The 24,811-nt window shown below is 40.4% G+C and overlaps 1 protein-coding gene across 4 annotated transcripts in view; it reads right to left on the reverse strand.

Moving 5' to 3' along the window:
* Positions 1-5,783: 5,783 nt before the first annotated feature.
* Positions 5,784-24,811, reverse strand: part of LOC142493022 (heterogeneous nuclear ribonucleoprotein L-like) — a 34,527-nt gene continuing 15,499 nt past the window's right edge. For 3 of the 4 annotated variants that reach the window (XM_075596411.1, XM_075596408.1, XM_075596410.1), the window contains 11 exons: positions 22,727-22,964; positions 21,961-22,048; positions 20,190-20,284; positions 20,040-20,112; positions 16,655-16,726; positions 12,882-13,096; positions 11,607-11,728; positions 10,364-10,565; positions 8,343-8,400; positions 8,158-8,256; positions 5,784-6,057 (listed from right to left, as the gene is read on the reverse strand). In XM_075596411.1, the coding sequence (XP_075452526.1) occupies positions 6,002-6,057; positions 8,158-8,256; positions 8,343-8,400; positions 10,364-10,565; positions 11,607-11,728; positions 12,882-13,096; positions 16,655-16,726; positions 20,040-20,112; positions 20,190-20,284; positions 21,961-22,048; positions 22,727-22,954 (1,308 nt within the window). In that variant the 5' untranslated portion in view covers positions 22,955-22,964 and the 3' untranslated portion in view covers positions 5,784-6,001. The remainder of the gene's footprint in view (positions 6,058-8,157; positions 8,257-8,342; positions 8,401-10,363; positions 10,566-11,606; positions 11,729-12,881; positions 13,097-16,654; positions 16,727-20,039; positions 20,113-20,189; positions 20,285-21,960; positions 22,049-22,726; positions 22,965-24,811) is intronic. The other variant, XM_075596409.1, reaches the window with a different exon arrangement.

Below are 24,811 nucleotides of genomic sequence, written 5' to 3' on the forward strand. Positions count from 1 at the left end.
AAGACAAGCAGCACAGCTGAATACGATAATCACTATCGTACTACTTGATCGTCACGGGGCGGAGTTAGCACTGCAGGTGTCCTAGATGAATCAACTGTTCTGCTGTCAGTGCTGTCAAGATCAGGGCTAAGCCATGCCACTCAGACACGTCACGCACCATCATGGCGAACGTGCACATAGCGCAGTCCGTGTGTACACGCTGCACTGAAGGGAGACCGCTCTCTGGAGGGGCTGTCTCTACACTCCGCTCCCGTGATGCAACCTCGGGGGACAGTCCCACTGGTAACACGCGCGTCACGCGCGTCACTCCACATGCATGCGCACATCATGCTGTAAACAACATTAACCTCAGCTGCACCTCACCTGATACCCGTTACCTTTCCACCTATCAACACACAACCTATGTGTAATCACCTCCCTCTTGCTACCTTCCTACTGGCCCTCAGTCCTTTAGAGGCTCAGTCAGACCCATGGCTACTGGCTGAGCATAAACCCCTGTATGTGTATCCGTGCTTGCTGTTACTGTGCCTTGTCTGACCTTCGTTGTGACCCGTGCTCATACCTGGACTTCTCTCTTCTTTGTTCCTGGACCTCGGCTCGCTTCTGCACTCATGCTCTCTCCTCGACTACGACTACGGATTACGACTACTCTCCTCTCCAACCCCTGACTACGGCAAGTACCATAACTTACCCGAACTCTCCTATCCTGACCTGGCTACATGACCCTGACTCTGCAATCCGGACCTGGTCTCGTGGTTGTAGGGCGGTGGTTATATACATCCCCACCTCAGCCTTGCGGTCTAGTCCCGTTTGTGGTGAGCACACGTTACAAGTGCTAACTTTTGTTTGGATTTGGCGCATGATAACCCATGGATGGCGCCTGCGCATGATCCTGTCAACGCGAGGTGCGTCATGGGACACTTCACAGAGGCGTGGCCTAAGCCCGATCCTCACACCCAGTGATTCTATGTATATATTGTGTAAATGTGTACCAGAAGTCGTAAATAGCCAAACATCCCATAGACAGGGTTTTAAGTCCACTCTTTCCTCGGAGCACTTTGGACATTTGTTGTTCGCTTTCTCTATCACGTTGTCATGGCAGCGTCTCCTTCTTATGGCAATGGGCATCATTTGATGCCGTGACATCACGTAGCATCCCACTGTCATGGCAACACAACACCATTCTGGTCGCGCAGCCATGTTTTGACTTGATTTGCAGGGGCGCCTAGCTCGTCTTTAAATGCCTTCACCCCTTTTAGGGCTAGTTTTAATCTCTGAGCCTTGTGTCTGGTGTGATTTATCCATGAATGGGTCAATTACCCAATTAAAGTCTCCCCCTACTATTAATCTACAATTTTTTTTCAATCTGTATCTTGTCGGTCAGTCCCTGTCCAAATGCTTGGTCATATTCGTTAGGCTCATAGGACATTCTATATATTTAATTCTTCATTGTGTATCTTAATAAGGCATTGTACTACAACCCTTGCATCTGTGTCTCCCGATGTAGAGTACTTCATATGGCAGGGATTTATTTAATAGAATAGCTACTCATTTTTTCCCCTTTGCTGGGGAATGTAACTCACCTTTATCATATCCCCTATTGATACATTTCTCACCCATCTTAATCAAAGCTGGTAGTCTTTCAGTCGTCACTAGTTGTCCTAACTACTTGCAACATTTGTGAGTATGGTAATCCTCGTTTCAGTGGTTCCGTGTGGTGGCTCGATGCCAGCAACAGCATGTTCCTGTCTGTTTCTTTATGGTATAGTCTAGTACTAAGTCCCATCCCAGTTCTGTATACCACCATGTCCAAAAAGCATATTTGTTCCTCACTAAAGGCTAGAGTGAACCTAATAGTAGATACTATCATATTCAGCCTATCAATGGATTCAGTAAGGGCATCACTAGGGCCTTGCCAGATCAGAAAAATGTCATCTATATATTGTTTGTCTAATTTGATATATTTAGAGTAGTCCACATCTGCAGGTTATGAAACTGCTCAAAATGGTCCATAAATAAATTTGCATAAGAGGGGGCCATGTTTGAACCCATGGCCGTCCCATTAGCTACTCTCAAACTTAAACTAGTTATTTTTTAGTATGACATCAATAACATGATGAACACACGGAGGACAATTGGATACTCCTGGGATAAAAAAGGCTTGTTTCCTTTGAAATCCAATTATGTAACCCCAATTGTATCTTCGATTCAATCTTTTTATATTTCAGCATGGGGTCCCCGCACACAAGCCTTTGGAGTAGTACACAGCATGGAAGAATCACCAATCACCCTTTGTGAGTCTGTATGAAGAACGCTGCAGAGGGACCTAGACAGGGAATATAAAGCAAGCGCTCCTTCAGCCAAAGAATGGAGAGAGATGCTGGATAACACAGTAATCTGGATTACAGCTGGATTTGCGCAGCAGCGACGATAATGAATCAGGAGTCTTATCTCTTGATTTTGGACTATGTGGAATGGAAGCAGCACATTGCAATATACTGAATAACCTACCTAGATTTGATTACTACCTTTGACATGATCGGTAAAGAATGTCGATGTATGTGGTCACTACACGGTGTGATAGGGATCACAGACTATGCAGATGTTTATGTTTATGCTGAGCAACCATGTTCTGACCCTGCAGTCACCGTGTGTTTTCTTGATTTGTACTTCCCGGTATTTATGAAACATATTATGTCTGTTTGTCCATGGCGTCACACCACCCTGAGGAAGGTCCCACAGTGGGCCGAAACATTGTATGTTCATGGTTGTTTCAATACAATCTTTTTGACTACCATCATTGCCGTGCTGAGTCTTCTTTTTCTAATTTGGTTTGGGAGAAGTATTTTTATACTTCATTATGATTCGTGCACTTGCTTTTTTTTATGACAGTTGCTATACTGAGATATATAGGTGTGTATGAAAAAAATGTGCTTATTCTGAGTGATCTATTACTGCCAAGCTGTACAACAGTGACAACCATACATGTCATGACGTATGACAGAAGCTTCACGTGCTGTATACAGCATCAGGACACGACTATAAAGACTGCCTGTCTGCTCAACAGTGACAGAAAAAAAATATCCAAAAAAGACGAATCGTTCTTTTTGTGATTGATTAGCGGAAATCCGCGAACCAAAGGAACCAGCCGATCCGCCCATCTCTATACATTACCCTGAATCATTTCACCGGTAGTGTGTGTATCATTATCTAAGATTGTCTGAGGGATTTCATTGCAGCCCATCTGAGATAGTTTTTGATTATTTGTATATGTAGATTAGGTTGACTTTGTATATAGGTTATCGTGGAACAATTGCTATGTTTTTTATTATCTGATTGATATGTTATAGCCAATAAAGGGAGGTATAAATGGATCCATTTGAGTGGGTGGGAAATAGGACTCCTTATGAAACGGACACACAGCGGAACGTATGGTGTCTCGTTACCCAGGGGGGGGAGAAGCTGAGAGGGCCGAGAGAGATCCTTCCTTTGTTTCTGGGCGGCGTTAACTGGTAGCAAAACAATCAGCCGGCCAATCACAGTAGACACCAGTGGTTGGTGAGATCGAAACTCATTCTGCTCCTGGTTTGATTGCATTTGTTTTAACTGTTCAAAAGATCGGACTTCTTGTAAGTGCGCATTCTGGAGTTTATATCGCTATAAATTGTAATTTCTTTTTATACCGTCAACATTATTGTTCCTCTTATCTCCTCTCTTCTGAGCCCACCTGCACCCACCAGGCCATCCACCTGTTATTTGCCACAAATGTGCTGTGCTTTATTCTTTAAATATTTGAGTATAACCTTCGGAAGATTGCAATGAATTCCACATCGTCTGGTCCCTGCAACATTACACTATTGCGTCTACTCTTTTCTCTCTGTGCCATCATCCGCTTCCCTTCTTTTTTGGAAGACATCACATAGCTAAAGAAACATAGGAGACTGTTTTTACCCACGGGTTGAGTGGAGGATTGATTTTTACCTACTATTGGCTTGTGTGTTTCTCACAAAATCACATTCAATATGGGATCATGAGCGGTTTAAATTGTACAGTCACTTTATAATTGTCTCCATCTATTTGATGCATTCACTGGTTTATGTAAAATAAAAAGTACACATTTGTCACGTTTACTATTTCTTCACCCTGGGAGCGCCACGACCGTTTTATGTTCCTATTTCATAAGTAGATAGAAACAGCAGGAAGCAACACCTATGTTGAAGTATGAAGTGAGGAAGGACGTTACCTCTAAAAAGTTTGTGTTCTAAAAAGTAGATACTCCAATGTGACTGCCGGCCATTCTCCTCCTATCTCTCGCCTTCTGCACTCCCTGCCTCAAGCATGCACTGGCTACCCTCTTCCCTTCTGCATCCACTGCTCCTCTGACTTTCGCTCTGCATCCACTGCTCTCTCTACCTGTCTCTCTGCCTCCTGCACCCATTGTCAATCCGTCTTGCATCCACTACTACTCTTTCTGCACCGATTTGTAGTGGCCCCAAAACTACTCTGGTCTTGTGACCCTTCTGTGACTGCCCCCGTGTTCCCCAACTGTGAGTCGTCTTGTGCTTCTCCCACCCCCAGTGCACCTCTGTTTGATTGTACTAGCAATGCCAAGCTCTTCACCACGACCCCTCCCCCAATTCCTGTGTCTCTTGCCCCAGCTCCCCACAAAGCATCTTTTTTTATTTATGTAATAACAAAAGATTTTATCCCATAATGTATTTTGCATTAATAAAGATGATATGTATAGTATAGGGTTAGAAAAGCACAGCAGAGCACTTCAAATGGTGCCAATTATTTCAATAACAGTTAAAAGGCTTATGAGTGGGATTTTTCCCTTTAAACTTTTTTTTCCCCCCCAAACGTTTTTATTGTTTTTTTGTGGTATCACATCAAGACATTGAAACAGGAAGAACAATGTACATAGATTACATCCAAACTATAGAACTATCTTTTTTGATATTTAAATATATATTTTGGACATAAGGTCTTAAGATATTTCAATAAAGTCAACATAAACTCACTCCATCTTAATTTTAGAACATTTAAATACTTCTGGGCCTCCAATCGGGAGGCAGCTACCTTCATAGTCTTTGAGTGCTTTATTACTTGAAAGGGGTGAAAAGGAATAGAGGAAGAGAGAGGGGGGGGGAGAGGAAAGGGTAAGAAGGGAGGGGGGGGGGGGAAGGGAGACAAGGAAAGGAGTTCCTCCCCTTTATCTCCTCAGCGTCGGTTCCGGTATTAGGTTTTAAACTTTTTAACTGTTATTAAAATAACAGTCTGTTACCCAAGAGTTTGGAATACTCAAAGAAAAAGCACCAACCCACTGTTAGACTTCTTTTTATTTTTTAATTTATTTTTTTATTTTTTAATTTATTTTTTTAACATTCAACATATTTATAAATGACTCGGATAAATATCAGTCTCTCTAATTGCGTGATATTTAATAAATGTTAAAAATTAAGCACATTTTGGTTTTCTTTAAAATAATGAAAATATATTGGTGTACAGTGGTGGTTAGAAAAGGTTAGGATATTCTTTTGCCGGCCTCATCCTAGTAGGTGAGTAAAGTCTGAGCACCCATGTCTTACAGTGTCCCCCCCCAATAAGCTATCCCATTGGTGCCTGAAGGCATTGGAAGACGGACTTCAAATTAGGTTAAATAATTTTCGGCCACAGGGTTTTCATAAGAAATTCACTTACATAAATCTATGGTATTTAAATGTAATAATCCACTCCACAATTGCATTGCTTGCGCTTATTAACAGATATTCTACAAGTTAACGCTCATTTGTACAACGTTCTTTAACACAGCATTACAAAAAAAAAATCCTCACTCGCCTGAGAGGGGTGGAAGGAGGAGGTATGACGAGGGAGAAACAAAAACCTACAGTAGTGACTGGTATCCATTGTATAATAAAAACAAGGCATTGTTACACTTGCACATTGTGAAATCTACAAAATGTAAAAGGGGTTTGCGCTTGCAGTCCCCTCTCCTACGCCTTTACAGGTGGCGTGAGGTGGAGAAGGAAAGCTTCAATGTGTAAGGGTAGGAGCTGCCTGTGAACAAATGGAAAGCAGACATTAGTTTTGTATCACACCATGATGGGGAACATAATCAAAATTGTCATTACTATACACATTACTTTTTCTGCTGCTCTGACAAGATATTCATGTTGTTTAGAATAGATTTAAAAGGCATGTCAGCTCTCCACACGAGTCAAGGGCAAGTACCTTAAATCTAAATAATGTACCTTAAATGTAAATAATCAGAGGATAAAGTGCAGTAAAATTCACAACTTCTAAACTCTGCTTATTCGAAACAAAATTCCCTCTTTCCCGCTAGGTGTATTACATGGCACAAATATAATGTGCGCGTGTTCCAGAAGAGGAGTCAGATAATAAATTTGAAAGCACTTTACCCTCAATTTGGATGATATTTTACAAGAATGGGAGGAGATGAAGTAATGGATGGGAAAGAAGGGGGAAGAGGAAATAAAAACCAAATTACAGCACTGGGGAGAAAAAAAAAATGAGATGGAAAAGAAAGTGAGAAGGAAATTAAGCTAAAATGAGGAAAAATGATTATATGGAATTTTTTTTTCTTCAATTGTGAAAAAATGGAAGTAGGAGAGACTATGACATTAACAGAGGTGAGGGTTGGGAAAAGTTAAAAAATAAATGAATGAGTGTATACAGATTACAACAACCTTAAATTGTTCATAACCACAACTACAAATCTTTTCTCCCTTTAACTCGAGAAAAATTTTTTTTTTTTTTTAAATCCTTCAGATTTGTATTTAGATTATCTGACACCGCTCAAAAGTATGATACAAATCTAAAACAGTCAGAAACAAAAAATAAACTACTAAAGGTATTATCTATAAAGAAATCCACTTTGTTGCACACCACCAAATAATAAATAATGAATGACAACAAATAACTTTATTAACCAATAGGTCACATAAAACATATATCACTGCACAAGGAGAACAGTAATTCAAATATACAGCGTGTAGGTGTAACTTCCATCTATGCTTCTTACTGTAACTGGCTGAAAAAATACCAGGGTAAGAAGACCAAGATGATTGGACAATAACGATGGTATATGTCCCAACCACATAGATAAATGTGGCCCAGCAGTTACTATAACAATAGTAAGTTACACCTACACACTGTATATTTTAATTACTGTTCTCCTTGTACAGTGATATGTTTTATGTAACCTATTGATTAATAAAGTTATTTGTTGTCATTCATTATCTGGTGGTGTGCAACAAAGTGGATTTCTTTATAGTTAATACCTTAGTATTTTCTTTTTTGTTTCTGTCTGTACCCCAGCCCATGTATGCACCTCCCATTTATAATTATTTATATACTTTGGTCTATGAGCTGGTAGTTTTAGTTGATCATTTTATATCCCATAATTCACTGCTGGTCACTTTTATTGTTGCTTTCCCTCAGCCTTGTGAAGTCTCACACATTAGGGCTTGGTCTCATACAGTATGAGGTTAATCTTACATTGACAGTCCTAATTCCCTCAGCACTATAACTGCACTCTACGCTGGTGCTAGATACCCTGCTGTGGAGACGAGACTGGGTCTCACACATGTCTAAGGACCCTTCTCACGCTCCAGAGATGGGGACCCCGACAGATCTGCTCCTTTCCAAATAAAGGTAGTGACATCAGACTGGATTTTCTGTGTCATAAGATTCTATTTTTCCATGTTCTTGATTTCCAGAGGAACTTTCGAGTGTGGAGGGTATTTTATTAGTGTATCGAGGATTGCACTTTTGATCAAGTAACTGCAGCATTGTTTTATAGTTAGCCCTCAAACATGCCTCAAGAATGTTCCACTCATCAAAAATTTAGAGTGTTGATGCTAGTTATGGTTACTGGTGTGGATTTCCCATGCCAGGTGACAGTGCTTCACGTTAATGAGATTCCTGAAAGACATCAACTAAAGGGATCCTATATGCGAGGGCACCCCTTTTTTATTAAGCAAGAAGTGGGTACCCTTATAGCGTGATACAGTAGCAAAATCTCTTAAAAGCTATGATTACATTATTTTTGGAAAGGCCACGTTATGAATCTGAAACAATTTGGTCTAATTCTATCAACTAGTACAGTGACCGCTGCTTACAACAACCAAAACTTACTAGGTACTCTTATCTGGTAGTGATTCAATACTGTGAGGGCTTCTACCGCTTCAGTCTTTGTTTCCCATTCAATCAGGCCAGAGATTGTTTTAGAAGAGGCTGGAGGAAACGAGAGGGTGAAGATGGTAAGAAATTATTATACAAAACTTCTAATCATAACTAGAAATCTAAAAAGTTGTACTAACCTTTTGGATCAAACACCTTGAAATTGATAAACATGGGAACAGTGTGGTCTTCACAGAGCTAAAAGTAACAAGAAGAAATCCTGTTAGAGAAGACATGTTAAATATGCAGCGACACGTAGCATTAAAGTGACCTAATATCAGTGACGGGTGTAACGGTTAAATATTGGCAATTTAATTAAAAAAAAATATTAACACGTACTGTATATGCATTTTAAAGATTTTTACGTAGATGTAAAAGCTGAGAGTTTAACTTATTTGCTGACTGAGGGAGGTAGGTAACAGGTGATCTTCACCCTCTATCCCAACATAATTTGATTTATTCATGCTACTTTATGTCATATAACCAACTGAAACAAAACGGCAGCAAATCTCAATGTACAAATTAAGACCACTTTCAAAAATGTTTTTAAATACTGGACTGATTTGTTTGGACAAAAGCATTTGCCACATTGAACAACATAGCACTGCTATTATAAGATATTAGCCCATAGTGCGACTCCTCTTTTGAATGAGCCAGCTACAGTATTATGTAAAGCAATAGGATTAATGTTGCGCATTTCAACTGTCAGTAGTGTTCAACTTTTTTTAGTTAAGGAACCCTATAATTATATAGTATAATTCTGTGGAACCCCAACCCTCTCTAATAGCGCGTCTGAGATAAGATACATTGTAAGGAACCCCAACGCTCTCTAATAGCGCGTCTGAGATCAGATGCATTGTAAGGAACCCCAACCCTCTCTAATAGCGCGTCTGAGATCAGATGCATTGTAAGGAACCCCAACCCTCTCTAATAGCGCGTCTGAGATCAGATGCATTGTAAGGAACCCCAACCCTCTCTAATAGCGCGTCTGAGATCAGATGCATTGTAAGGAACCCCAACCCTCTCTAATAGCGCGTCTGAGATCAGATGCATTGTAAGGAACCCCAACCCTCTCTAATAGCGTGTCTGAGATCAGATACATTGTAAGGAACCCCATCCCTCTCTAATAGCGTGTCTGAAATCAGATGCATTGTAAGGAACTCCCAAACAACTGAATAGTGCGTCCGAGATCACATGTATTGTGACCACATCAGGACCCCCAACCCTCTCTAATAGCGCGTCTGAGATCAGATACATTGTAAGGAACCCAAACCCACTCTAATAGTGCGTCCGAGATCAGATGCATTGTAAATTCTTCTGTATTTGGTACAATTTTCAAATTATCTGAAAATTACAGGGAACCTTGTAGGGAGCCCTGAAAAGCTCAAGGGATCATAGGAACCCCGGTTGAAAAACACTGGTCTAAAACATATGCTTTTTAGTAGCTTGTTGGCTACGGGAGTAGCAGAAAATTAGATTTAAAGTGGCCTTAGCGGAGGATTTTGTTTGGTGCACCACGTTATAAAGAGAATTAACTTTTTAGATGCTAAAATTAAACTGCATGTATTATCACAATACATTTGTATAAAATGAGAAGCCACAGTAAATCTAGTCCCTCCTTAATGGGTTTTCAGAATACTAAACCGGTGCAAAATACTAGCTCTATCTACATATGCGAGGAGCTTTCATTAACTTCTGGGAGCTGAGCCTCCCTTCTTTAGGTTGGAAGTCATTGGGTCGAAGCTTATGAGTTTATTAGGACATGGTGCAACTGTGGTATGCAAATAATATAAAATGGGGAACAATGCAGCTATTCTGTGTAGAGATTTTGAAATCTGTTATATAGGTCTGACTGTGTACTACATATAGATTTAAAGATATCTTGCTTTAAAATCCAAATATCTGCATCTTTCTGACTTACACTTGCAGACTTAGGTGCACTATATAAAGTTCCAGCTCATTGCAGATTCATACAGTCTACCTACTTTATTCCTAACGGCATTCAAGTACCAACGTTTTGTCCATCATCGAGGCTAATAAGCAACATCCCCCCCCCCCACTTTCATCACATTTGTCTGCAGCACAAAAATTCATATTTGTACATGGCCACACCACTGAGCAAAAACACAGAAACTTATAGTAGGTAGTTTATTCTCATTACCTTCTGGAAGTTCTCTTCTTCCAGGCACGAGGGGACATTGTAATAATGCAGAACGCTAGATGGTGGCTGGATTTTATTCTTGAAGGTCTGGACAGTACTGGTAAATCTATTCTTGCTGCTCATGCCAAAATCCTTGTAACTGCTTGTACCGTCCTTCAGGTCAAAAATCTGGCTTGGGACAACAGAGTGCTGCCTAGACACGCTGAAATTATAGATGGGAAAACAGGGTTGGTACCCTTGACATGTATGAGATTTACGATCAGGAAACAGAGGTGAAATGGTTATTTAGCAATAGCCTAGGCCCCTGTTCGATCTGTTCATTTATACTCGGCATGTAACAATGCAATAAACACGTTTTAGAAGTATGTCCTGGAAGCAGGAGACTATGTACTTTCTGTCCCAACTACTATGTCACTTAATTGTTTACAGTTCTCCCTCTGTCATTTCAGCATTACTAAAAGCGACAGCGAGGTCTCAAGGTTATAGGTTGGCTTGCCATTATTTATGTATCAATTTTTCAGTATCTGTGGTGGTCACTGGTGGATACAGATAGAGCATTGGAACCGGAGGGCCCTGTAGCACAGAGGTGCGCAAAGATTTTTCTTTGCGTCCCCCTGCCTACTCCCCCCCCTTCTTACCTTCTCTCCGGTGGCATTTGACGTCGGCAACGCATTGGCATTTGACGTCGGCAACGCATTGCCATTTGACGGTGCGTTGTCATGACGACACGTCCCCAGTAGCCGGCTGAGAACAGGTAAGAGGGAGTTGCAAAGGCTTTGCGTGCTTCCCTGGCATTTAATTTGAATCTTGTAGGGAAGAGCGCAGGTCCTCTGTAAGCGCCACGCCCCCTCCCACCCCCAGAAAATCTCACGCACCCCAGCTCCAGCACATACATAATAGCAGGGAGGTTGGAGCTAAAATTCACACTGTTTGGCTTTTGAGGACCCTCACTGGTTCCAATGCTTTAACAAAAAAATGGGGAACACTGGGATACCCTATAGCAACCTCCAATAGGATTAAAACAAAAAATATATTTTTTGATTCCTTGAATGTATTTATTAATCACGTCTGTGTTGGACTAATGTTATAATACTCTGCTGCATTCTATTACATATATAAATAAGAATTACATTCTTACATCTATTAAGCAGGAATTGTATTCACTGTCTACTTGCCATGGAAGGGATTTCCCCAGTAATGACATCACAAACTCTGTACTGTATGTATTCAATGTCTTTCTTACCATACATTCAGTCTCTTTCCAAAAATCTTCACTTCATTTAAATGTGCGACTGCTCTTTTAACAGAATACTCATCACTCATCTCCACGAGGGCTGTGCCTGGAATGGTCTTCATAAACTTTATCTGTAGTTACACAAACACAAGATGAAGTTATAGCTAAAATATAAATAGAATACTAAAACCCCGCTCTGGTGACAGAGGATTGTAACGCAGTCACTGCCAAAGCAGTTTCCCACCTGTGCGCAGCCAAGGGAATTAAGATTTTTGCAATAAATATTTTAAACAATGATGTGTGTCAGTTGTGGTGTGCCCTAGTAACTCATTCACCATTTTATTCAGCAGCTACACTTATTTGGCGGTATTCCAAAATGCACATTAGTAACTTCTCAATCCTATTAATATTGAAAACATTTTGGATTTTTTTTTTTTAATTCTTTACAAAGCCGTATGTAATGTGGCTATACATATTTTATGCGAATGGGACATAACCACCAAATATCCCATCATTTTGTCTACTTTAGGAAAATATAACCCCCAATGCATTTATTTTATTTAGGCCATGTTTTTATATGAGAAATGGTGGTGGGTGCCAAAGTAACATTAGACAGATTTTGACACTGCTATTTTCTCATGTAATTACGTTAACTAAACAAGGACGATCCCAGACAGCTTCTATTCTCTGGAAGTAAACAACCTGAGGCCGCCTGTGGTACTTTGCACCACCATACAAAGGCTGACTGCGCAGAATGCCCTTTTCTATGACAGACACAATGATTCTGGGCCAGAGTAGTGAGCACTTTCCCTCTCCCCCGGGCATAGTTTTATTCTTACAAATATGGGGAAATTCGAAATGAGAGAGGGTAAATACCAATGTCAGTTAGAGGTCACCCCATATTTCTGCGACAGCTTGTAAAATAGAAGGCCATCTGCCTGGGAGATTTGAAGTTTAGAGGGAGGAGTTTAGCTCCTTATCTTAGAAAGAACCGATAACTTTTTAAAATAAAGTAAATACTTAGATCCCATTTAGTGATCAGAGGTAATATTGCTACTCAGGGAAATGCAGGACATTTATAAACACCCCAAGGGCAGTGAAGAGGTTATAGCCTTTCTGGACCAATATTGATATTATGGGTTAAGTCCCTTCACCTTGATCATGTTTTATATTGGCACAACAAGATGTTGCACAACCTGTAAAGAATCCAGACATCCAACCAATACTAAAAGGAGGGGAACATCTCCTGTCTGCAAAATCCTTGATGCATTGTTTCTGGTTTACCTTTTCAACGTTGCCGTACAAGCTGAAAAGGTTGAAAACTCTGGAGCAGTTCATCTTTTCCTGATGCAAGGTGCTAACCATGGCCACCGAGCCATCAGGAGATCCCCCTTGCATGTAGGAGGAGGTTTGGGGCAGAGGATAAGACACCAACTCGGGGGTATCTCCAGATCTCACCCTGTGCTGATTTGGTAATGGCAACAAAGATCCATTCCTTCCTAGAGAGAGACAAATCTTGGTTATTGCTACAATTAAGTGTCCTCCTCTGGTCTATGTTATTACAGAGTAAATATATCCATGGTAAAAATCGGGAAACGGTCTAAACAAAGGTAGATTAGAACACATTGTACTTATATTTTTAAATATTATAATTTTAATGGAAAAACAAAACAATTCCTGCGCTCCTACCAATTGGGCTAAAATGTGACATTTTTACATTTAATACTCAAGTCCGTGTAACAAAGGACACGTTTGGTTACATTTTTTTTAATCAAAACATGATTCAAGTCTGCCATCCTCATCAAGGTAAACTCTGTTTAACAGGTACGCTGAATACATGCAATTTCTTATTGTCCTATGGACTAAACTTTGTGAAGTACTGTATGTGAAAGTGCCCTGAAGGGGTTAAATAAATGAAGCCTATGCTTATTTGTGATTTAGTGCAGTTAAAAGCTTATAATTTTAATACATTACACATTTCAACTTTGTCTACCTCAAAGATTCACAAAATAAATAAAACCAGCTTAGTTCTTATTTATGTGGCTGCATGAGAAGTATTTCTGCAGATGTAAGAGCAGTTTACATAGAGTGGTATGGAGGTACAACCACACATTCTTAAAATTACTAGATTTCCCTCGTAATTCCAATGACTAATGAAAAATGGAGTAAGTTTTTTTATTTTTCAATACAAAGGAAGAATAAAAACCATCTAAATAGGACACAGCTGCATCTTTGTAAGGTCTAAAAAGCAACTGAATAGACAGCGTTTGTGGATGCAAATGCAGACAACCCACAAGGTGTACACACAACACCTTTCAATTTGTGATTCCTATAATAGAATGAAGCATGGCTAAGCTTAGGCAAAGCAAGTAGACAATCCAGGGCACTTCGTTTGGAACTGCACAGAGTTCTTTATCACGTGACTGGCTGCCAGTCACTTGATAAAGAACTCTGTGCAATTCGAAACATTGTGTATTGTATTGTATGTCTTTATTTATATAGCGCCATTAATGTACATAGCGCTTCACAGTGTGCCACTAAAAGAATACATTTATTTTCTGCAAATACGAAGGGCCCTGGTTCTACTTGCTTTGATATACTCAGAAATCACACCAGACAGGTTATTTCCCTGAACCACGGAGCACCGGTACCTCAAAACGCAAGTATATTGCTGATATTCCAACATTTAAGGTGTGCAAGACTTAACCTTTCCCTTACATTAAGCTTGGGCAATAACATTTCTCACGATAACAATCTTAAGAAAACATCACTATCATGGCAAAGATCTGTTCAGTATGAAAATAAGACATTCCATTTTTAAATTAATATAAAAACATTTGGCAGGTAGTTTGAACATTTGTTACAAATTCAAAGTTGTTTAAAGGAAATGTAAAAATAAGTTCATTATAAATACAGCCTTCATTGATAATCAGAGATCAAGAGGAAGGGGGAAACGATCTGGGGAAGGAGGGTGCTGCCAGGATGGAGATCCCTTTTACATTGGCAGATATACGTTCAATGAGGCTGCTGCTTCTTAAACCGATATAGATATATAGATTAATAACAGAGCTATTCTCAGTTCTGCAGAACACCCCATTTCACCAGATAGTTTTTTGCGTGTTATTTCCACCTGTCCTGGGACGGCGGGCCAATAGGAAGTCGCAACTGATTATGTTACGGCTTCCTATTGGATGACCAAGGACACTGGCAATGAAAACAAAGGATCAGGAGAGCAAGGTAGGGTGCGCAAATTGTAAAATAGTTCGGTTCAGCTACAGCGAACCCTTTGGTTCTGTAAGGAATCGGGGAACACGTCCTCTGCGGCGTGTTCCCTCCTTACCCGCTCTGTTTCAGAGTGCACGCGCACCCGCAGCTCTTCACTCCGCGCCACGGAGCTAGGCTCTGCCCCCCGGTCGCGTCGCGCGTCTGTCACACGTGACGCCGTGCACCGCTCCCCAGCAGCGTGGCAAGTTCCTAAATGCCCACTTGTCTCCTGCAGCCTTTCCCTGCCTCCACAGAGGCCGCGCCTCCGCTCGGCCCCCAGCCTTATTGGTTCCAGTTTACATAAAATACTTTCCCTTTCACCTTGCTGAGCATAAACCTGTGTAGCCTTGTGTTCCTGCGTTTGCTGTGCCTTGCCTTGTTGCTGTCTCTCTGTTGCTTTCTTGTGTACCGACCCGGCTTGATTATAGGACCCCATCTGGATAACGACCCCGGCTTGCCTCTGACTACCCGCACCTCTCCATCCCTGATCACGACTTACGGACACTCTACCAATCTCCTGGCTCCAACCCCCGACCGCGGCACAAAGGACTCCGACCATCCCACTGGCTCTGTCCCTGGCAAGTATCTGAACTAACCCGATCTCTCCAATCCAGACCCGGCTACGCTGCTGTGGGTGCACAGTTTCATACTTTCCCACCTCAGTACAGGGGTCCCACCTTGTTCGTGGTGAGCACAAGCGTTACAGGTTCAAATACTGTAAAATGTGTGTCTGTGTGTGCGCAAGTGTGCGTGTGCATTCAAATTTGGTGGGATTGCCAGAATGCTATGTAGTTGGATTGAAAACAGTTCAACTAAATTTGAGCTAAATAGTCTGCAAATTAACAGAAATAAATGTTCCCAATGTAAATAATAATAATAATAGCATGTTCTTGTATAGCGCTTTACAGAGCCATTTTGCAGGCACAGGTCCCTGCCCCGGGGAGTTTACGATCTATGTTTTTGGTGCCTGAGGCACAGGGAGATAAGGTGACTTTCCCATGGTCACAAGGAGACACCAGGAATTGAACCCGGTTCCCGTGCTTCAAACTCAGTGCCAGTCAGTGTCTTTACTCACCGAGTCGCTCCTTCTTACATACTGTCGGTACAAGGGACACATTTCGGCAAATTAAATAGTTGGGGAGGACATTAGGTTGCTAGAAAGCGTATGACATTCCTTGTATGCCACCTCCAGTGACTATGTAATTAAAACAATAGCAGTATGCTTACAATAGTCTGTGACATTTCAATTTTCTGGCCTTGCACAAAGGGAAAGCAGACTCATGGAAGACTCATTACTGCAGTAACAATTGCATTGCAGCTTTTGCAGAACTGTGTCATTGATTATCACAAGTGTTGCTAACCTGACACCCTGCTCCTTTAATCCAGATTGCCCTCAGAAAGCTTCCTGTTAGACTCGTTACAGAGCGGATGAATTGAGGAATAATTGCTAATAATTGAGGACAAGTGGACTCGGCAGTTTTACCACAGACTTTGAGCTGCCGGCTTGCTGCCGAGAGACTTTAAGCCGCTGGTCGCTCCGGCCTCCAGGTAGGTAATTAGCGTTAGGCCAAGGGGTGTTTAGGCCACCATACAAAACTCTGGGCAAAAAAAGGCTACAATGAATGGAGATGAGATGCAAAGTGATATGAAATGTGTGCGTTCTGGCTCAAGACAGAAGTCGATGTTGCACAGTAGAAATGATGAACACAGGCGCAGGCAGCTCAGTATCTTGCAGAGTACACTGCAACACATTTCTGTGATGCGGAACCTTCATCAGGGCCTTATTGACTTACCATAACCATCATATCTGTAGGAAGAAGGGTGGTCTCCTAAGAGGGCTTGCCTCGGACGGCCTTGGCCTCTGTCTGAAATTTAGAAGTTAAAAAAAAAACCCCCATTAAAAGTAAAAGAAAAATAGAGGACTTATCCTTAAATATATTTCCGGACTCATTGGGAAGCAGGAAAATCCATGTGCTTCTCCCAAACAACATTAATCAAGGCTGCAATCAAAGCAAGATAGAGAACATGTTGGAGGAGAGTATACAGAGATTATTATTATATTTTAATGGATCCGATAAGCATTTTCAGCGCTGGAGGATTTGCACTGCTCTTCACGCACTAAAAGGGTTGAAATTTGTAAATAGACCCAACATCCATAAGGTCCCCCCCAAGAAAACCATGTTACTATATAACAGTGCATCAAACTCATACATGGGAACATGGAAGAGGTTCACATAATAATCAAACTTTTACCAAAGGAATAAGGAAGGCAAGGCTTTCATAGTATAGCACAGGACAATAACAGTATTAAACATCACACAAGGCTACAATTTACACTATACATTAGGAATTACAGTTTAAGATGTTAAAAGAGTAGAGCTTTTTTTTTTTTTTTTTTTTTTTAAACAGTACCTGAATCCTACTATTAGCTTGACCAGCAACACATTTTCAAAGAGGTCTCCTTTCAAGAGGTTTCAGCATAAGCGAATAACAACCTGTATTACACGGTTTCACAAATCAGTTATAACACAATGAACAATGTGGAAATATAACTACACATTCGTCTGCAGAGCAGGATACATGCAAAAACCCACACAAAGACGGCACATTTCTTTCTAGGCCACATGCTACACTAACAACCCCCCACAGCCTTTATTTTCATCATTTACCAGGTTACAGAAACAATGTAAAGCGAACCAAGGAAGAGATGTACTAGGCTGGTTATGCCAATATCAGATTTACAGCTCATGTGAAACAGAATTGAGGAATGGGGCAGATCATGGTCACGCTCTCTGATTTGAAATGCTTAAAACCAATTTGGAAAAGGTTCATAGGGAGGGATGTGATGAAGCAACCTGCTGACCTATTGCAGATATTTCTCAGCTAAACATAACATGGCAGAACTTTGCAACCAATACAGCAACTCCTTGTTAGCTTGTTACAAGCAAAAATGTGCCCCACGTGAACTCAATGCGACCCTTACAATGAGGAGTCTAATTATTTAACGTATACAATAATATTTAATCAAACTAACACCAATGCTATGTAACTCTTTTATATGTTTTATTATATAATAAAAAGTAAAAACACTGTACTCTTAAGAAAATATTTAAAGTGCAAACTTACCTATTAAATGTATTTATCAACTTTAAAAGAAATATATTATTGTATTACACACTGGTAGGTAGTTTCTTTAACTCCAAATGCCACTGTATTTTAGCAGCTGAAACGGACTTTAATAGTGTTTATGTTTCAAGGTTTTTTGTATCATCCTTTTTTATGTTTTATTTTATAATAAAACGTAAACACACTGTACTCAAAGAAAGTATATAAAGTGCAAACTAATCAATTAAATGTATTATTTTCTTCAACTTATAGGTCATCCTTTAATATTATTGCATTATACTCTGGTAGGTACAGTAGTTTCTTTAACTTCACATGCCACTGTATTTTACCAGCTGAAACAGACTTTTGGAGGGTGGGGGTGGGGGGGTTGGATTTAAGTCCTGAGGAGCTCAAACAGTGCTCAGGGATCCAGACACCCCTCAATTCTGTGGTCTGCATCAGTCCAGCAGCCCACAGAAAACCATGATGCCATCAGGAGAAGACATTGTAGCTTTCTATTGGTGACATCATGGTCATCTTTAGATGTTAACAAAGATTCCAGAATAAATAAGATAATTAACCTAATTTCACGTTAACCGAGCTGGGGGAGGCGGGAAGCAGCATGTTTAATCTCTGCTGGAGCAAATATGGTAAAATATGTATATATTTTATTGATATTTAGAGGCATTGCATTCTTGATCGTTTCACCACTGCACAGATTTTTGAAGCATGATCAACTATAACAATATTACGATTATGATTAAATAAGTACTTATACAATAACAATTCATAATGCAGCAATGCAATAGTGTTTCTGTATTTATTCTTCTCAGTCAAGGGCTCTTGTAAGTGAAAGTCTGTCTACAATAATTTAAAATGACAAACCTCACAGCGCAACCAAGGATTAGTATTGTTAGAATTACATTTATTTTTTCCCATGGTACTTCTATAAATTAGTTTATTCATTCTGCTCCTAATTTAAATACAGATTCGTTTGGTTTTTATCGGACCAAGCCGTTACCCTTATTTTGTTAATATTAAACATTTAGAGCTTGTGCATATTTTTTATATATTTTCTTGAATATATATCTTTGCAGTGTCGTTTTACATATTGATATTTTTGCCGGCCTATATAATAGCTTCCTCTTATTTGTTTTTAGAGATGTTTTATAATACTGCACCAGATATATAAAATAGTACTGTATTTAGGGCCTTAAATAAATATACATTTTCTTTGTTTTTAAACATGGACATAGTGTATTCTACCATCTTTTATAATCACTTGTCTTGAATACAATGCAGTGATTTTCTAGATATAAAATGAACGTACGGTTCATATAATTATACAGGAAACATTCTGCAGTCTGAATAAAAGATCAGTTTGCACTTTAAGAATTTAACTATTGCCATTAATGTCTGTAAATCCAGGTGACGCTTCCAATGAACTAGAATATAACAATGTATTCAACAATGTTCAATCCTTGCAAATATGCGGAGTGCTTTCGATTGTCCTCCTTTGGGAGCCTGTGGTGGTGATGATGATGCATGCTGAATGCAGTCAAGGTGAGTTGCAAGTCTGAGGTTTTAGGAGGGCTTTCGGAGAGATGTTTTGCTGTGCAGGTGATGTGGTGCATGAAGAGGTACTGTATAGAGTCAGCCTGCTGGAGTCCTCCTCTAGACTTCTGAGTGCCTTGTCCAGCTTTAATGTGTTGGAACAAAGTCTTTTCCGTTGATGCAGTGTGCGAGTTTATAGTTTAGGAATGAAATTCCTCCCCCTCAGAGAAGGAGAAAGAGAGGAGGGAAAAAGCTGCTTGGAGAAAAGCAAGTCCTTGGTACTGCAAGCATGTCTGCAAGTGTGGGTTCCTTCTGGAATTAGGCCAACTCACCACGGAATTGGCTACTAATGTTCAGGCGTAAAGAGCAATTATCCCGACATGATCAGGATTTTGCAACAAGGCTTTAACCAAAAGACAACTAGAGAAAACAGATGCAATGTTTTATGTCATCTATTATCACAGATTGCCTAAAAGCTAAAAATAGCAAAATCGTACAGACAAAGAGAAGAAATCTTACCTCGGCTGTTTAAGTTGGGCTTGCTGTAATCCCAACTATCATTGTCGTTTTGAATGACGTTGAGTCGTGTAGGCTGTGTAGAGTTAAATTAAAGTCAGTGCCAAACCAATTACAAGGAAACAATATACAGACATTCGGATCATGACTTACCCTGGCATATTCTATTTGTAGTGTACAGCATCCAGCGTATATGTCCGCTCCATTTAGGGCCGATTTGGCCTTTTGGGCCATTTCAACAGTCTCAAATGTTGACCGTGTTAAGAAATCCAGGATACATTAATGCACATCATTTGTCAAAGTTGTTTTGGTTCATATGAATTTGTTTTCCTTTTCATATACAATATGTAATATTCAAGTTACACTTTTTCCTGGAGGCTGCTGACTGTCAAGAGGGACAAGTCTCTACTAATACCAAAGAAAGCCAATGGAAGGTTTATATGTATAAGTGAGGGGGCAAAAAAAGTATTTTTGAAATAAATGTTTTACTTGGTAATCAAATGCTTTGATCCAGACCTATTTTCCCATTTGTAGTTTTGTTTAATCTGATGATGCTGCCAACATAAATCAAAGAGAAAGTGGAAAACATTTCCAGATACTATCTTTAATTACACTGACCCCCTCCTAAAAAAAAATAAACATGCTTTTTATTTTAACACATGAAACAAAAAGAAAATGGTTACTTTATTGCCCATTTTATTACATTTGAGAAGTTATTTTTTTAATCCTCTTAGTGGGGAATTTCTGCTTCAAGAGATGTCTTACTGTGCTTGGATAATGTCTGTTTCCAAAGACGCAGGCCCATCTATGCGTTTTTTTTTATAGGATTAAAGCACAGGGTCTTCGGAGCTGAACCTGTGTGGGTTTTCACAATGGCTGCTAAAATGTCCCACAGGCCAACAGAGAGCTATGCCGTCATCTCTTGCGGCTTCATATTGGCCCACGTGACAGGGAGATTTAAACAGCACTGAGATACGCCATACGGAGTTAAGTATCTCGGGAATGAGGGGGTCCCCAAAGCTGAAATTAAATGTGGTTCAGCTCCAGAGATCCCATGTTTCAATTCTATTTAAAAAAACGCATAGCTGGTGCCTTTAAAATAGGGCTAGAGCACAGATGCATGGAGATCATTTCATATGCAAAACTGGAGTAAAGAAGAAACCAAGGAAACTGCAAACCTACGCTCTCCTACAACACTGAGATTTGCAACTTCCCAGGGTCCTGCTGCATCTTACCTAGCAGGGAATTCACCAGAAAAATGGGAGTGGGGGAGAAAGCGGGTCAAGGAGGCAAAATAGTACATGGGACAGAGAAGCAGAATATCAAGTGTCACAAGAAAAAATTACAGGGGAAGGGGACAAAGTGGGTATAGAGAGGGGAAGAGAGAAAGAAAGTATAAGAGAATACAGAAAGGGAAGTTTGTCATCTTATTCTGCCCCATTTACGGAGACCATCCCTAATCACATCTTCTGAACTTTCAAAAGTACTCTTCAGAAAGCAAAGAATTAGGGAAACAAATATTGTACGCCACTTTAATACCTTCTGCCACCTCATTTCTCCACAGCGAAGTAATCATGCCAGATATTCGTGCAAATTCAAAGTCAGAGAGGAAACAAATACGACATAATAGGCATATTTTCTTTTCTCTAAAAAAGAGGATTTGAGGAAATGAGTATAATCACAGCACGAAGGAGATGAATTACTAACACCAAGAATCATGTTTTTATTGCTTCATTTAGCGGACATGTGACTGACAAAATGTCATCCAAACGGGATTCAAAAATTTGTGTTGCAAAATAGGAATGTAGGATTATAAAACCTGATGCAACAAGAGTGAATTTGTTATTGTGGGTGGGGAATTTAAATATTACTAAACTGCATTCCAGAATAAACGCAAAATAAAGACTCTGAATGAAAAAAGGATATTCCACCATGGCTTGAAATCCCTTTCTCTTAAATATAACTATGCGCTCCACTTTTCCAACTGGATTGCAGACTGAATATAAGGCATCCTACGGAGAACAAAGGAAAACATTTTAGAAAATATATTATACATCCACATTATGTATAATATATTTGCGCGCGTGTACACAAAATCTCTCCACACAGATATCATTGCCCGGTAAGGCACGAAATGATGCGACTTGGCATGCAATGCCCTATAACAGGGGGTGTATGCGCATGTGTGCGTGCAAAATCCATTCCCACGACTGCATTGTCCATTCAGTCAGGGGAAATCAAAAACTGAATAGGAAAGTAAACACCATTGCGTTATAAGCTGATCGCGTTAGAAATAATGTATGCATTGTACAATAAAGTATTTAAGATACCAATAATCGTGTTGTAAAGTATTCATAAATACAAAAATTGGGAGCCACGCTTGCATTGCGTTTTAAGCGAAGATATAACCAAGAGTGAAGTTATTTGAGCTGACTTAACAAAAGGTCGAATTTGGTCCAAAAAAAAAAAAAAAAGTTCCCATAAGTTCCAACTTTTCATTTCCATAAAAGAAATCATGATCAGTTGTGAAAAGTTGGGATCTTCTTTAAATTTTGGAAACAAAGAACTGGTATAGTATTGTGTTTTTATATTAGACTGATGCTAATTTAGATATGTGCTGGTAAATAGTCAGTGTCGCAACAGCCTGCCGAGACCTATATGCGGATGTATAGATGGGAAAGCAGACGTACCACTGTGATTGGATAGAGGGGATTCTGAATAGACAGGAGGAGAACTTTATTCCCACCAGATGGGTCATCTGTGTTTGACGGCCTGGAGATGAGTTTGCTTGTAGAGTAGTTGAAAAAGGCTTGCTGACCTGCTATGTGCACCGGCACACTGGTAGCAAAGGTCACGCACTTTTTAGAGAACTCAATGTCTTCAAATTCCACCAGCGCCTGTCGTTTGGAGGGCATCATCCTCACGTAGCTGACCGGACAAGGAGAGAGAGAGTGTTAATTCTATGGGGAGCTCATTAGAAAAAAAGAACACCAGGAATGAATGTAATCTAGTTTCAGGCTTCCCAAAATACTCAACTCAAATGTGCAGTTCCACTTACTGGGTCTGAAATATTTTTACATTTTATGCAAACATAAAAGCCATAACTTTTTAGTTTTTAACAGTTTTCATATTATATATTAGAGATCTCCAAATGACACCTACTGTATAAAAAAGGGAAATTGTTTCACACTTATTCATGTTCCTTTCATAAAATCGTTCCATGGCAGTGGGCACATGGGTTAAGCTCTGCCTCTGGCTGAGATAGGACAGGAAAAAACTCACGTTCCTACAGGAAGTCGTACCTCCTATAAGATGCTGCTCTTACCTGCAGGACATCTCTGGTTTTCCTAACAGCTGAAAAACACCAGTATGATTTACAGCAGGGCCCCTGGTATACGGCGGGTTCCGTTCCAGAGGCCCGCCATATAGTGAAAATCGCCGGAAAGCGGATCCGACGATTTTCACTTCTGCGCATGCGCAAACCGGAATTTTTGCCGTTCTGCGCATGTGCAACCTATGGTATGCGCGCGCAACCTGTGGTCTGCGCATGCACGCCGGGCGCACCCGTCCGTTCTGCGCATGCGCGATTTGCAAACCAAAATGGCGGCCCCCTTCTCGGTGCCGCCGTATCAGCGGATCGCCGAGAAGCGAAAAGAAGCGGGGCCCTGCTGTATATAGTAAAAACTCAGGGGCAAGGAAGATCTACCCACTGCCATGGAAGGATTCCAGGAAAAGAAAATTACTTTATGAAACTATATTTTCCTTTTCATCCACATGGCTAGGTTCCAGGGGTGTCTACTGCCAAGTAGTATTGAACAAAGACAGAAAAGAATAACAGTCATACAAAAGGTACAGCAGAAATGTTTTTATATATTAAGCTACTACAGCTTGTAGCATCTTATGACCAAAGCTTGTATGCATGCATGTCTTTATTTATATAGCAAAATATGTGGGTGTAGCGCACTCCAAAAAGATGCAAATGAATGCAAAAAACTGCGATACTTGCGCAATACCGGAGCTCCTGGTTCAGGGATGGCTATCTGCAACAATCCAGGGATACAGCAACAAGAGAGATGATCCAAGGCTCCACGGATTTGTATAAAAATAATTTATTCAAGATACACTGTGTTTCGTGAATAAATTCTTTTTCTACAAATCCGTGGAGCCTTGGATCATCTCTCTTGTTGCTTTATTTATGTAGCGCCAATAGTGTACATAGCGCTTCACATTAGTAATACACGTGACAATCATATAAATAACAAATCCTGGGAATAAGTGCTTCAGTCATAACATTTCGGCAGAGGAGTCCCTGCTCCGAGGAGCTTACAAGCTAATTGGTGGGGAGAACGTACAAAAACAGTAGGAGGGCATTCAGGTAAGTGCGTCAGCAGGGGGCCAAGCTTTATGTATCGTGTATAGTATTATCCACGGTGCTACTCATATGCTTCTTTAAGCAAGTGTGTCTTAAGGTGGGTCTTAAAAGGTGGATAGAGAGGGTGCTAGTCGGGTATTGAGGGGAAGGGCATTCCAGAGGTGAGGGGCAGTTAGTGAGAAAGGTTTAAGGCGGGAGAGGGCTTTAGATACAAAAGGGGGTAGAGAGAAGACATCCTTGAGCAGAACGCAAGAGTCGGGATGGTGCATAGCGAGAAACTAGGGCTCAGATGTAAGTAGGAGCAGAAGTGCGTAAAGTTTTAAAAGTGGGGAGGAGAATGGAGTGCGAGATGCGAGATTTGATAGGAAGCCAGGAGAGTGATTTCAGCAGGGGAGACACCGAG

Source organism: Ascaphus truei, chromosome 4 (genome assembly GCF_040206685.1).
Source record: "Ascaphus truei isolate aAscTru1 chromosome 4, aAscTru1.hap1, whole genome shotgun sequence".
In the NCBI taxonomy this organism is placed as follows: domain Eukaryota; kingdom Metazoa; phylum Chordata; class Amphibia; order Anura; family Ascaphidae; genus Ascaphus; species Ascaphus truei.